Below are 13,761 nucleotides of genomic sequence, written 5' to 3'. Positions count from 1 at the left end.
CCAACAAAATTTGGCATCGAGTTGGTGTTCTGCCACAGGATGATGACCTCAATGAACTTTGGGACGTTCCACTACCTCAACATCTGCCTAAGAACGCATGGCCCTTCGTCCTTCTCGCGCTACTCTCCAGCATTTGGGCCGCGCGAAATGATATGCTCTTTAGGAATGTTGATCAATGCTCTGTAATAACAATTAGAAACCTAGTATCGGACTTAGAGCTCTGGTCACACCGTCTTGTTGATACGGGTGACAAGGAGGACGTCTTCGCGTGGCGTACCTACCTCTCTGCACGATGCACCGTGCCTCTGTAATCTGGATCTGTTGTTTCTACAGCCGTTTTGAGCAATATATTCAGGTGGGGGAGCTCCCCCCCCCCCCCCGGTGATTCTAAAAAAAACTATGGCCCATCAATTTGTAACATGAAATTAAGCTTTCACAAATACAAGAATTAATATTGATATAAAGTGATAACTGAGACTTGATGTACCTGAGACTCTGGATGCCGGCGACGATCTCCTTGAGCAGGGCGTTGATGGTCTTCGTGAGCTCGCCCCACACGAATTAGCAGCACGTCTACTGTCTCCCTCTCCTCCATCTATGTAGAGTAAGAAAATCTATTCCATCCACTGCGGATCGAGGTGGTAGCAGTAGATAGATACTAGTTGGTCCGGTCTTGTAGCGTGTGGAATTTCAATTCAACACGACCAGCCAGATGGATTGGTTGAGGTGGAAGCTAGGGCTCGCTAGCATGGTGGCTTGGGACCCGGAGGGGCGGAGTAGGGGGATGGCAATGTTCTGGAGGAGAGGGGTGGAAGTGATGCTGAGATCGATGGGGAGGAGACACATTGATGCAGATGAGACAGACGAGAAGGGCGTATGGAGACTTACTGGGGTCTATGGGGAGTCACAGTGGGACATGAAGGTGGAGACATGGAAGGTTCTACGCACACTAAAGCAACAACATCAAGATGGAAGGCCATGGATGTGTTTGGGAGATTTCAATGAAATTTTGAGCAATGATGAAAAGATGGGAGGGGCACCGAGGGGGCATGGTTATATGGACCGATTTCGTGAGGCTCTCAACTTCTGTGAGCTTCAAGATATTGGGTTTGAGGGTGACATGTTTACATGGAGGAATCACAGCGAGGAGAGTGCAACATATATATGTGAGAGGCTAGATAGAGCAACAACAAATGAGGAATGGTGTGCACAGTTCCCGGACTTCCGTGTGATTAACGGTGACCCGAGACACTCTGATCACAGGCCTGTACTAGTGATAACGGAGCAAGCAGCCACGGAAGGGGTACGGGATAAAACCTTTCGCTTTGAGGCTCGGTGGATGCAGGAGGAAGGATATGATGAGATGATTAAGAAGGCTTGGGAGGAGAGCTGGGTGGAAGGAGAAGGAGAAATGTCTCGGGCCTTGGAGGGAGTGGCTAGAAGGTTGGAAAATGGAATAAGGAGGTGGTGGGGGAGCTGGGAATGAGATTAAAGAAAGCGAATTGCGAGGTGGAGAAATGGAGGCGGCGAGGAATATCGGAGGAGAAGGTGAAGGAGGAGGCCTGGTGGAGAGGGGAGGTTGCACGCCTGGAAGAACTACTTCATATCAAGTGGAGGCAAAGGGCACATGTTTGGTGGCTGAAGGAGTGGGGGAGGAATACAAAATTTCTGCATAAATGTGCCACAGCAAGGAAGAAGAACAATAAATTGAAGGAGTTGAGGAGGGAGGATGGCTCGATGGTGGCGGAGGGACCCGAGATGACTAATTATGTGTGCTCTTTTTTTCAGGATTTGTTTAAAACAAAACGAAGCAGCAGAATGGAGGAACTAACACAGGAGGTTCAGGTGCGGGTTACACCGCAAATGAATGATTGTCTCATGAAGGAGTTCACCAAGGAAGAAATTAAGGTGGCCCTTGATCATATTGGTGACTTGAAGGCGCCAGGGCCGGATGGCATGCCGTCTCTGGTGTATAAGAAACACTGGAACATGATGGGAGAGAGAATTGTTGACGAGGTTTTGAAGGTGCTGAATGGAGGTCCAATGCCGTGTGGGTGGAATGATGCATATGTCGTTCTCATACCGAAGGTGAAGAATCCTAGCAGGATAAAGGACTTGAGACCTATAAGTTTGTGCAACGTGTTGTACAAACTGGTTTCAAAAGTCCTTGCAAATAGGCTAAAACTTATCTTACGGAGGTGATCTCAGAGAACCAGAGTGCATTTGTGCCATGACGCCTGATCACGGACAATGTCCTCATTGCTTACGAGCTATCGCATATGTTACTGAACAAGCGGAGAGGGAAGGAAGGATACGCAGCAATCAAAGCAGACATGAGCAAAGCGTATGACCGTGTCAAATGGAGTTTCCTCAAGGCGATGATGGAGAGGCTGGGCTTTTCTAATGCTTGGGTCAGTTTGATAATGAAATGCGTTACCACTGTAAGATATCGAATTAAGGTCAACGGCACCCTTACAGAGCAGTTTGAGCCGACCCGGGGTTTGCGCCAAGGGGATCCGCTCTCACCGTACCTTTTTGTCATATGCGCCGAGGGGCTGTCTGCATTGCTGCACGCTGCGGAGAGGGAGGGGAGATTAGGAGGTGTCAAAGTGTGCCAGGGTGCACCAGCAATCACCCACCTTTTCTTCGCTGACGACTCGGTCCTGATGATCAAGGCGAATAGCAATGAGGCCAGCGAACTGAAGAAGATCCTGGATCTATACGAGGACTGTTCAGGACAATGCATCAACAAGGAGAAGAGTGCGGTAATGTTTAGTGCAAACTCCAGGGCAGCACAGAAGGAGGATGTGAAGCGGTGCGTTGGTATTTCATGTGAAACCTGGAATGAACGGTATCTTGGCTTACCGGTGTATGTGGGACGGTCACGCAAACAAGTTTTTGCTTACGTCAAAGATGCCATCTGGAGGCGAGTACAGGGGTGGAAGGAGAGGCTGTTGGACAAGGTTGGCAAAGAGGTGCTCGTGAAAGCCGTGGCGCAAGCCATTCCAACATATGCGATGTCATGTTTTTATTTAACAAAAACCCTTTGTGAGGAAATCAGCTCGCTCATTGCAAAATTTTGGTGGAGCCAGCAGGATAGTGAGTCCAAGATACACTGGATTGGGTGGCCTAAACTGACGAAGTCTAAGGCGCATGGAGGCTTAGGGTTCAGAGACATTCATTGTTTCAATATTGCCATGTTATCTAGGCAGATATGGCGGCTCATTCAAAGGCCGGACAGCTTGTGTGCCCAGGTATTGCAGGCCAAGTACTACCCCGACGGTAATATCCTCAATGCAGCACCTAGGGAGGGTATCTCCAACACTTGGAGGAGCCTGCTTCACGGTCTGGAGCTGTTCAAACACGGCTACATCTGGAGAATTGGTAACGGCCATAATGTGAGCATTTGGGATGACCCCTGGCTGCCAAAAGCCTGGACTCGACGGGTGCAGACGCCAAGGAACGGGATCCTGCTCAGCAAGGTGCACGAGCTCATAAACCCGATCACAGGTGCTTGGGATGAACCCCTAGTTCGGGACATCTTTGTCCCAGAAGATGCCAACCTCATACTTGCGATTCCCCTACGGGACGACATGCAAGATTTCATCGCCTGGCATTATGATGAGAAAGGGCTGCACTCTGTGAAACAGGCGTATAAGCTGCAAGTTAAGGTGCAGGAAATAGCAAGTGGGTCAGAGGCAGGCATGAGCGTGGAGATTCAGGGCTCGCTCGATGCATGCGAGAGTACTTTTTGGAGCAGAATTTGGAAGATGCCGTGCCAGCACAAAGTTAGAATGTTCACCTGGAGGGTGGCTCATAACTCCCTAGCTACGCGGGCTAATCTGGTAGCTCGAGGGATGGAACTTGAGGACACCCGATGCCTGTTCTGCAACAGAAACACCGAGGATGGTGGCCACCTCTTTATACGTTGCAAGGCTGTGAAGGAGGTGTGGCGAGCTCTGGGAAAAGAGGGAGTCAGAATGGCTATGCAGAACTTTGACGCTGTGGGGGATGTTATGGATCACTTGTGGTCGCTGCCAATGGAAGACAGAGTGCAGATCTTGTATTTCTGGTGGGAGTGGTGGAACGAGAGGAATAGGCTGAGGAAGAACGAGGGAAGAACCCGGCCGGAGGAGATAGTGCATCGGGCTCGGACTGCTACCACGGAATACTGGGATATAGTCGGCAAGCAGAACCACAGCAAACCGAAGGAGAAAACGCAGTGGCGACCGCCGGAAGTGGACGTGCTGAAATTCAACTTTGATGGTGCGTTTGTGCCGGGAGGCAACCAATCTGCATGGGGAGTGATTGCGAGGGACCACACAGGAGACGTCGTTGCATGCATGGCGGGAAAGTGCGAGCACATCAACGATGCCTTTGCAGCTGAATTACAAGCGGCGGCTGGCGCAATGGAGCTAGCAACCCATCTGGGGGCGATCCGGATCTGCCTGGAGACGGACTCACAGCTGTTGCAGTCGGCGCTACTGCAGAAGGAGCCAAGCTTCTCGGCGTACGCCTCTGTTCTGGACGACCTAAAGACCAAAATGAGCCTATGGTTCTCAAAGTGTGATGTTATGGCGTGTAGGAGGGAAGCCAACGCTGCTGCGCATGAACTTGCTAAGCTAGGGTATGAGTGTAATGTGAATGAACCCACTCTTTGGGATGTTAATGTTCCGCCGTCTGTGGCTGGACTGATTGTAGGCGATATGCCTAACTTGGTTACGTAATAAAGCTTTTGCTTTGACCCTCAAAAAAAGGTATGGAACTGCCCATTCCCTGCGTGCATTTACCCTTGGGACCGCACGTCACAATCCGCCCGATGCAAGGTCCCACCTTAGCCACTTCCGGTCGTGCCGTCCTTCCTCACATGCACGCATGTCCTAGTGCCTGACTGAAACTTTACTATTCACTCACTCATGCACTCACGGTAGACTAGAAAAGTCACAAGTAAGCTTTGTTACTAAGGCATCTCCAAAGCTGCCTCTCAAAATGTACCCAATATCTATTCATGATGCGAGAGGAAAACCATCCGTAATTATCCAATTACATTTCAAATAAAATTTAACAAAAATAAACAAATTTGTTGCAAATTTAAACAAATAGGATGATTTTCATTCAAACTTGTACCTGGCATCGCTTATATGTTTATCATCTTCGTTAGTATTTAAATGGCTAATTCAATTATGTGTGTTCTCTTTGCAGGTAAAGTTCACTCGGGTCCTGGCGAGCTTCGGGTTGGACCGATGGGTTCCCCCATTGGTCCCGCCGATCAGCCCGATGTGGCGGACGCATTTGGCCGGCCCTATATCCGCCACATTTATGGGCTAGATATGATAGGTGCCGGACAGCCTGAACGTTTGCGCTAGTTTTTTTTGGAGGGGGGAGGGTTGGGTGGCTGTTTTTTGACTTGGCGGTGTTCGAGTTGTCCGACGGAGCATTTAGAGGGGGAAGCGGGGGTCCGGTTGGAGATGTTCTTACCCCTTTCCATTAACCGCTCAATGGAAAATATAGTTTGTTTGACTCCTGCCCTCCCATTTAGCGTTAGTACTTTTCCTGCTTGTGTTCGTGCATGTCCTTGTCCTTGGTGTCTTTGTTTGCCTCTTACTTCTTGGTTTGTTTGAAAAAGAAGTTCACCAATTAAATACAACTTTGGATCAAGTTTTACAATGTCCATAATACACATGATGTGATGAGGAGTGAACCTCCATGGTTAAGGCAAGAAATTATTTTCATTTGTAAGGGGTTTCATATCGGTATAAAGACAACACATAAAGCATTTTCAATTGTGAATATTTAGAAAACAAATAAACAAACAAAATATGAGGGTAGAAAACACCCCTCTAGCTAATTGTAGCTATAATGGTAGCCAGTGCATATGTACATTTGCTTTGTCTAAAATTTGCCGGTGCACAACATGTTTTTGGTACGTTAACTTGAACTGCATATTTTCCGACCTTTGGAGTTTGTGATTCTCCTTTTTTAACTCGCATGGCTGGTGCTCTGTCGATTTCATATTGATAGAGAAAAAGTAAACAATTACATAGTGGCTAGTTTATGAGGGAAAGTAGGGCAAAAACCAAACAAATAAGAAAAAGGGAAAAACCAACACCGACGCCGACCAAGCTAGACCACCACCACCAATGTGACCGCCACCCGAGAGTACCGGACAGAATCTTGCAAAACGCCTGCAAGGTAGAAATGTCTATGGATGCCATCGTCATCAATATCGCCCTCCGTCAAAAGCCAAGCTTTCGCCCTGAACTACACACAACAATTCAGCCCACCTCAGGGAAGAGTCCAGCCACACCAATTAGCTACCATGTCAACCTCATCTCCTAGGAGACGCAACCTAGTAGAGAGCAAGCATTCTTAGACCGGGCCTCCAAGGAGGAGAAAGACGCCCATGAGTGCTATCATTGCTAGCATTGACCCCGTCGAAGACCAAGCTTTCTCCAGCGCCTTGAGGCTTTCCATCGGAAATGAAAAAACTAGCGGTGCCGGTTTCTACCGGGGTCCTGCATTCGCCATGTGTGCAGCTGTACATAATGCATACGAGTACTCTACCGAATTTAACTGTTTTGTGATGTTTTCGTGGAATCATCCATTGTATAGGAACAGAGGATTCATTGCACTTAGACTATTTTACTCTTTCATCCCATGGTCCATGCAACCATATTTTTAGTCTGATTCTAAAATTTGTAACACTTTTAACTTTTGAACCAATGATCCGATTTAGAATCCGTTGGCAGATTAGTGAATAAACTCATGTGAAATGTGAGATGATACGGCAATGAAACTAAAGTGAACCAATAATAATAACATGCAAAAGATATTGTAATAAACCATAATAAAACTTATACCAAATCTGAGATAGAGCATAGAATAATGGAATGAAACAATAACGGAGACATGCAAAGAGGAATGCATGAATAAATACTGAAAAGATGTAAAATTGTGATGATATCGAAATGATATCGTGTAGAAAATATGTGAAGAGAACACTTTTAGTGTCCAGCCCAACCATGAAAGATATTGTGACAAAATGACATGAAACTTATTTGAAAGCTCCAAAAATAGAAATGAAACCTGAATGAAATAATAGTGAAATCTGGAATGGAAAAGTAGTGAAACCATGTAATCAAAAAAGTTTAAAGAAACATGTAAAAATACGATGAAACACACATGTAATAGTTTCATATAAGTTTCAATATGATTTCATGATTTGTATTTGATTGTTTTAGAGGTGTTCAAAATTGATCTCGTTTTGAAGATTTAAATATCATGAATACTAAGTGTTCAAAATTGATCTTGTTTTGAAGATTTAAATAACGTGAATACTAATATTCAACGGTTTGTCAATCGGAAATTTGGTTCAAACTATATAATCAGTACAAACTATATAATCAAATTGAAAAGAGTTGGTGGGTGAGATGTAACTCTGCTGTGGGTTGGTTCAAAAGATGACATACTACCTTTTGATTACAAACCATACCCACTACTCACTTTGTTGTGGGGTCTCCTCGCTAGCTGTCCCACACGTCATAGAGAGAAGGTAATATGATGTACATGGGTTGCACAATGCATAGTATAGCAGTTGATAATACGTATCCCATATGTGTACATGCACACATGGCGTGCATGCAGGACTCCAGTAGAAACCGACACCGCTAGAAAATCCACACTCGGCTTTCGACCTAACCAACCCCTGGGAAGGAGCCCAGCCACTGGCAACCTGCAAGACCAAGTCGAAGCTCCATCCACACCTGCACCGGTGAGCTGGAATCGCATGGAACTGAGAAAACCGCACCGCCACTACAACAACCATGAAGCTCAAACCAAACCAGCGCCAGCACCACGACAACTAGCACCGCACACCTCCTGATGGTGTTGCGACCAACAACAGACGACCATGCCACGCAGCCAAGGATACCATCAAAGGCCGGCAAACGCGGCCTGATATGGCACCCAATCCATTACGCAAGCAATCGAAACCAGCTGCAGAAGCCTCAGATGTCGGATGAGCGCCGGAGCAGCTGGGTCGCACAACCCAGATGGGGGTGGTATGTTTCTCCTGTAGTTTTTATTTAAATTATCCATTATCAGAATTATATTAGTTTCCACATATAATCATAATTCCTCATTGAAACTTTATTCAGAGTTGATTGCATCGGCTTGAGCATGGAGTGGACCACACCGTTGGTACAACTAAGATTATGTAATAATTCCCCTCTCCATGATCTAGGCCAACAAGAAGGGCGACCGATCTATCATCTTCCTTAGCGATACTGCCAGTCCCCTCTCTGTCTATCTGCCCCTTTGGCGTTGGGAGGGGGTAGGATCCCAGGGCGTCAATCCGGTGGTGGTAGAATTAGGAATAATGATAAATTTAATGAGGTAAAATCTAAGTTGCTTATATTCATGGCTGCTTCGATAGGGATGCCAGTTTTGCCCATGGGTATGGGTACCCGTGGGTACCCTACCCGAAAACAATGGCATGGGAAAGACTTGGAGAGGTTTTGTACCCATGGTCATGGGTAATGGGTATCCATACCCGTAAAATATATGGGTAGGGCATATGCGTACTAAATTGCGCCCATGGGTAAGCCAATGGATACTCACAAACAATGTTAAATGAAACTAACTCCTATGATATGTGGAGTGAAAATCCAACTCTCATGGCCCACCCTAAATCTCATATTCCCTAAATTGTCCATAGCACATAGGGGCAAACGTATTTGCTCGCCACTCCTGCGTCATATGTGTCTCCTCAAGTGATGAAATCTCGACTTATCGTCATCGAACACCTGTCCATCTCTCGATCTAGCGATCCCCAATTTCCACTGCCGCCTCTCACAACGTCGGGGTACCACTAACCATTGCTCATACTCGCTTGATTCCTCCAAGAGGCCACCCACCGGATGAGGCCGCGTCGATGCTAGCTATACTGCTCGTCCATCATCATTTGAATTTTAGACTCATTTCTCTACTTTTTAAAAATTTAAATGCCATTGTACCCATTGGATACCCATTGGGTATAGGATACCCGATGGGTATGGGCATGAGTAGCAATTTATGCCCATGTATATTGAAACGGGTGGGTATAGAAGGTTTCTGTGGGTATGGGTTTGGGCGGAAGAAGGTCGTACCCGCCCATACCGTACCCTACCCATGGCCATCCCTACTTCGAGCCCAAGTGATTTCTTTCATCGTTTTGACATGGAGAAGTTGTTGAAATTAGCTAAAGTTTATCCTGGTGGCTTCAATAACAAAGATATGGCAACGCTGGAGCATGAACGTGACCTCTAAATCGACAATATACTCCTTGATACAAGGTTTTCTAGCTTGGACAAAGTAGGTAATCTGTCTAAACTGATGGTGGATACAAGGAGGCCATTGTTGAGAGATGTTTTTCAGCTATTAAGATTGTGAAGAAGGCACTGCATAAGAAAATTGGTGATGGTTATTTGCTCCATAGCCTAATTTGCTTTGTCGAAAATGAACTGCTGGAACACAATTGTGAAGGAAGTGATTGTTGATCGTTTCCATAAGATGAAAGATCGTCACCGGGAAATGTAATGGTCTAATACCTTGCATCGTTTATATCTTTACCATCTTCATTAGTACTTAAATGACTAATCTGATTATGTGTGTTCCCTTGACAGGTAACGACATTTATGTAAGAGACAAATATTCTTTTTTGCAACCTATAAACCATTGGGCTATAAAGTCTTTTTGTATGGTCTGTCCAGAAAATAGTTAAAAAAAATCAAAAAGTCCTGAAATTTTGTGGTATCAAACTCTTGGTCGACCATTATACTCACATACGAAGTTTCATGAAGGGAATGGCACATGTGATATCTTAGTGAAGACATTCGGGACCTTGCTATTCATTGAAACATTTTTATAGCTTCAATTTCACTTTTTTTCCTCGGAATACCATAAACATGTTTACCATCTGGAGTAGAATAGGAATTCAGCGCTGCCAACAGAATCATTTATTATAGAGCACCGCATGGAGACCGACAAGACCCGGCTAGTTGTTGCACCGAGACGTTAATTATGACCGTCGAAGTCCCAGTTCGCGTGACGAGACAAATTCCGATCGACGACGACTTAACTCCGCGTGCGTGCTGAGATGACAATTTCGTCAGTGTGAACATAGTGACCACTTTTCTTGGACGGCCATACTGGCCGGGACTTGCATATGCCGAGATTAATGGAGGATTGATTGATTATAAAGTACAGTGCTTCTCTCGCGGACTAGCCACTTGTGAGCTTCGTGCTAGTACTTGTGAGCTAGCTAGTCCCAACTCCCAAGAGATTAAGATGGGGAGGCGTGGGAAGCTGGAGGTGAAGAGGATCGTCGACGACGCTTCGCGGCGGGTGACCTTCTGCAAGCGGCGCGGCACCCTGCTGAAGAAGGCGCGTGAGCTAGCCGTGCTCTGCGACGACGACGTCAGCCTTGGCCTCGTCGTCTTTTCCAGTACCGGCAAGCTCGCCGGCGACTACTGCAGTCCGAATACAAGGTAGCTAGGCTGATCTGTCCCGTCCGTTTCTTACGTGCATGCGTATCCATAGATTACTGCTAGCTACAGTATAGTACGTTGCTGTGACATGGTACTCCCCTTGTCATTTGGTAAGCTGGAGTGATCTCATTCAGCGCTACGAGCGCGAGAGCACTCCCAGCACCCAGCTCCAGGTCCAGGACACAAACCAAGATGGTGATCATCATCAGGTACGTACGGTTCGTTAACAAGCAAGCAAACACGTACGCATACTACCTACAGTAGTACATAGAACGAACAGTTTGTGCACTTAATAATGAATGAATCTTTGGTGCGTGCGTGCAGCAACTGTTGGCGGAGGTGGCAAGGTTGAGGCAAGAGATCGACCATCTCGAGGGCAGCCTGAGGAGGCAGACCGGAGAAGAAGACCTGTTGTCATCCGGCGTTACCGCGGCGGAGCTCCACGATCTGCAGCACCACGTCGGGTCGGCACTGGGAAAAGTCCGTCATAGAAAGGTAAGCAGGATAGGATCGGAGTACGTACATTTTACGCATCAAGCTACGTTGATAAATCTCCCTGCTCACATCACATGCAAATTAACGTTGAGGCTGTTGGAATTAACCACGAGTCTGGGTCCGGCTCGGACCAGAAACAAGTCACCGAATAGGACTTGTAGTAGTTAGCTAGGTTAGCTTCTATATAATTCTATGTACCCCGTGTAATCTTGGTAACTCAGATCAAAGCAATAAGATAATCAGGAACGACACGTTTCTGTTGCCATACATCGACGCCTTGTGTTCACGTGTCCTGCTAGTTGAGAATCGGCAGCCGGCAACACGTACGTGTAGGCGTACGCCGCGTACGTGCGTTGTGGTACGGTGAGAATCAATCGAGCTACTAGCCTGCCAGCTTGCTCCTTGAATACGTACTCGTGTATCTCGACGGCTAAAAGTACAGACTGTCTGAATCGCGTCGTATAAAGTACGTCGGAAAGTACTCGATGTACGGGTCTGTGCCAACAGAGGCTTCTCTTCCTCCTTGTTTTGATGGGTGCAGGACGAGCTCCTGAAGCAGCAGGATGACCTTCTGAACCAACAACTGGGCGAATCAAATCGCAAGGTTCGCACGTACTACGTGATTTAGTTACAGTCGTATCTAAGTGGACCATGCATTGCAAACTTTGAGTACATCGCATAACTTTGAGTACGATTTTCACTTATTATATACCTACAAAATTATTATGAAGATATATGAAATAGAATTGTTTTGCAAGGCAAATACGATGATACTATTGTTACGTATTCAATTCATGTAATTTTGATATATATTAATGGTCAAAGTGATGCATCAAAACCGTGCAAAATCAACAACTGTTCATCCGATGCTATGTTCACGCGTGGTGCAGGTGCACCTCCTGGAAGAAGAGATGCTACTGGCCACGGCGGCGTTCCTGGAGGTGGAGGTGGACATGGACATGGAGGCGTCGACGTCACTGCAGCCGACGTTGCCATAGCTCCACGGCCCAGACGTGCGCTGCTTCGGACTGCAGGACGTACCACGGCATGCATGCACGCGCGGCTGTGGTGATGAATTGAAGGCCGACTGCCAATCAACACACTGCTAGAAGTACTACCATGCATTATTGATACTACTACTATTAACTCTGGTGATTAAGGATAGTAATTAAAGGTTGCACACCATGCATTATTATAGTCCATGGTAATTGTCTGCGTTGGTTTCGTGCTGGAGGCGGATTGATACCGCCTGCAATACTCCAATTCTTTTGGTGGTGGTTTGTCTAGTAGAATCGCGTGCAATACTGAACATATCACTCATATAATTTCCTGCTATAGCTACCCCAAATTCTCTGATTTGGCAGGCAATACTCAAGCATAGAAAATAGCATAGTACATCTCAAGCATGACATCACATCACATAAAAAGTTACTGACAAAGACGCATAAAACTCATTGACAAAGAGCAGGTACCATTTCTTTAATAACACAAGTATACGACAGACCTGAAGATCAAAACTACGACATTTTACAATATACATGCAACAATTTGAATGCAGTAAGAATGAAAGAATGCAGAATGAGTGATCCCAATTCACCCGTACCAAAAAGTCATCACGGGTCAGGATTCATCCAGCCGAAACTCCCCCTTCTTTCAAGATATGTTCAAGCAAGAATTCAGCTACCATGACACTTATTGCCGCTAGGTCATTTTTTCACAGCTTGTTTCCGGTTATGTTTTAAAAACTCTGTAATGATTGATATGATACTCCCAGCATCAAACCGCAAGAATATCATCAACTAGAAAAACTAAAAGTGAGTTCAAATGTACTACCTCCCTGCTTATAGGATTTCCCGCCGAAGCCTTACTCATCACGAGGTTCATGCTGTACACATGGAACCCACACACTGGTGCCCCTTTCTGGCTGTTGGTGACACTAATAAATATTGTAGAGATGTGTGGTGATATCATCAAACAAATAATGTACAATGTGGCAACTTCTTCTGGTGGGTACTCACCGGAACATCATGGATGTGTATGAAATTATTTAAGGCAGACTTTGTTGTCCCTCCTTCATAAATGTATAGTTGGAATGGTCTGAAAATGCACAAAAGAAATGTATTCTAATATTCATTTATTATATAATTTAGATAGTGTTGATGTGAACTTAAATACACCTGTCAAGTAGCTTCTCGAGGTCCCAAAATCGGTATTTGACTGTTTATAAGAATCCAAATAATATACTTTCCCTTCATCCGTAAATATAGCAACAAGAACCTAGTGAAACCTAAAAAATATGCACAACACATTAAGATTACCAGCATTTCTTTGTCTTCAGCTTGCTGGTTGGGGCAGGGTCGTCGGCAATGTCCTCACCAGGGACCTCAGGGTATCCCAATACTTCTGGGAGCACTTCTCCCATGAAAAAGTCATTTTGTGCTTCTTTATCTTTCCTAATTAACAAGGAGAAAATATCATTTGATCATACTGCAGAAGTAAAAATAAATTGTGGTCAGGGTTTTCTTGATGACTAACAAGCTTCTTCAATATCTTCTCTGGTCACTTTTCAGCGCCATCAGTACCATCAGCACCATCGACATCCAGAGTATTTTCAGCGTTCAGAGAATCTGTTCAGTAACACCCGATGACTTGTGCGATGGTTTTCTTGCTCTTACCCAATTTATGGTTCCCGGGTCATGGATGTAGCCAAAATTTGGGGGAAGGTTGGCGATCACAAGCT

General features: G+C 45.7%; 1 protein-coding gene across 1 annotated transcript; it reads left to right on the top strand.

The window, feature by feature from the left end:
* Positions 1-10,288: 10,288 nt before the first annotated feature.
* On the top strand, positions 10,289-12,204 carry LOC123178573 (MADS-box transcription factor 30). The gene is made up of 4 exons (XM_044591471.1): positions 10,289-10,526; positions 10,642-10,735; positions 10,851-11,021; positions 11,912-12,204. Exons 1-4 carry the CDS (start codon positions 10,327-10,329, stop codon positions 12,017-12,019), a joined length of 573 nt encoding a protein of 190 aa, XP_044447406.1. The 5' UTR covers positions 10,289-10,326; the 3' UTR covers positions 12,020-12,204.
* Positions 12,205-13,761: the final 1,557 nt, after the last annotated feature.

Source organism: Triticum aestivum, chromosome 1D (genome assembly GCF_018294505.1).
Source record: "Triticum aestivum cultivar Chinese Spring chromosome 1D, IWGSC CS RefSeq v2.1, whole genome shotgun sequence".
In the NCBI taxonomy this organism is placed as follows: Eukaryota; Viridiplantae; Streptophyta; class Magnoliopsida; order Poales; family Poaceae; genus Triticum; species Triticum aestivum.
The sequence above is the reverse complement of the archived record's forward strand: the minus strand, read 5'-3'. Positions and strand labels throughout refer to the sequence as shown.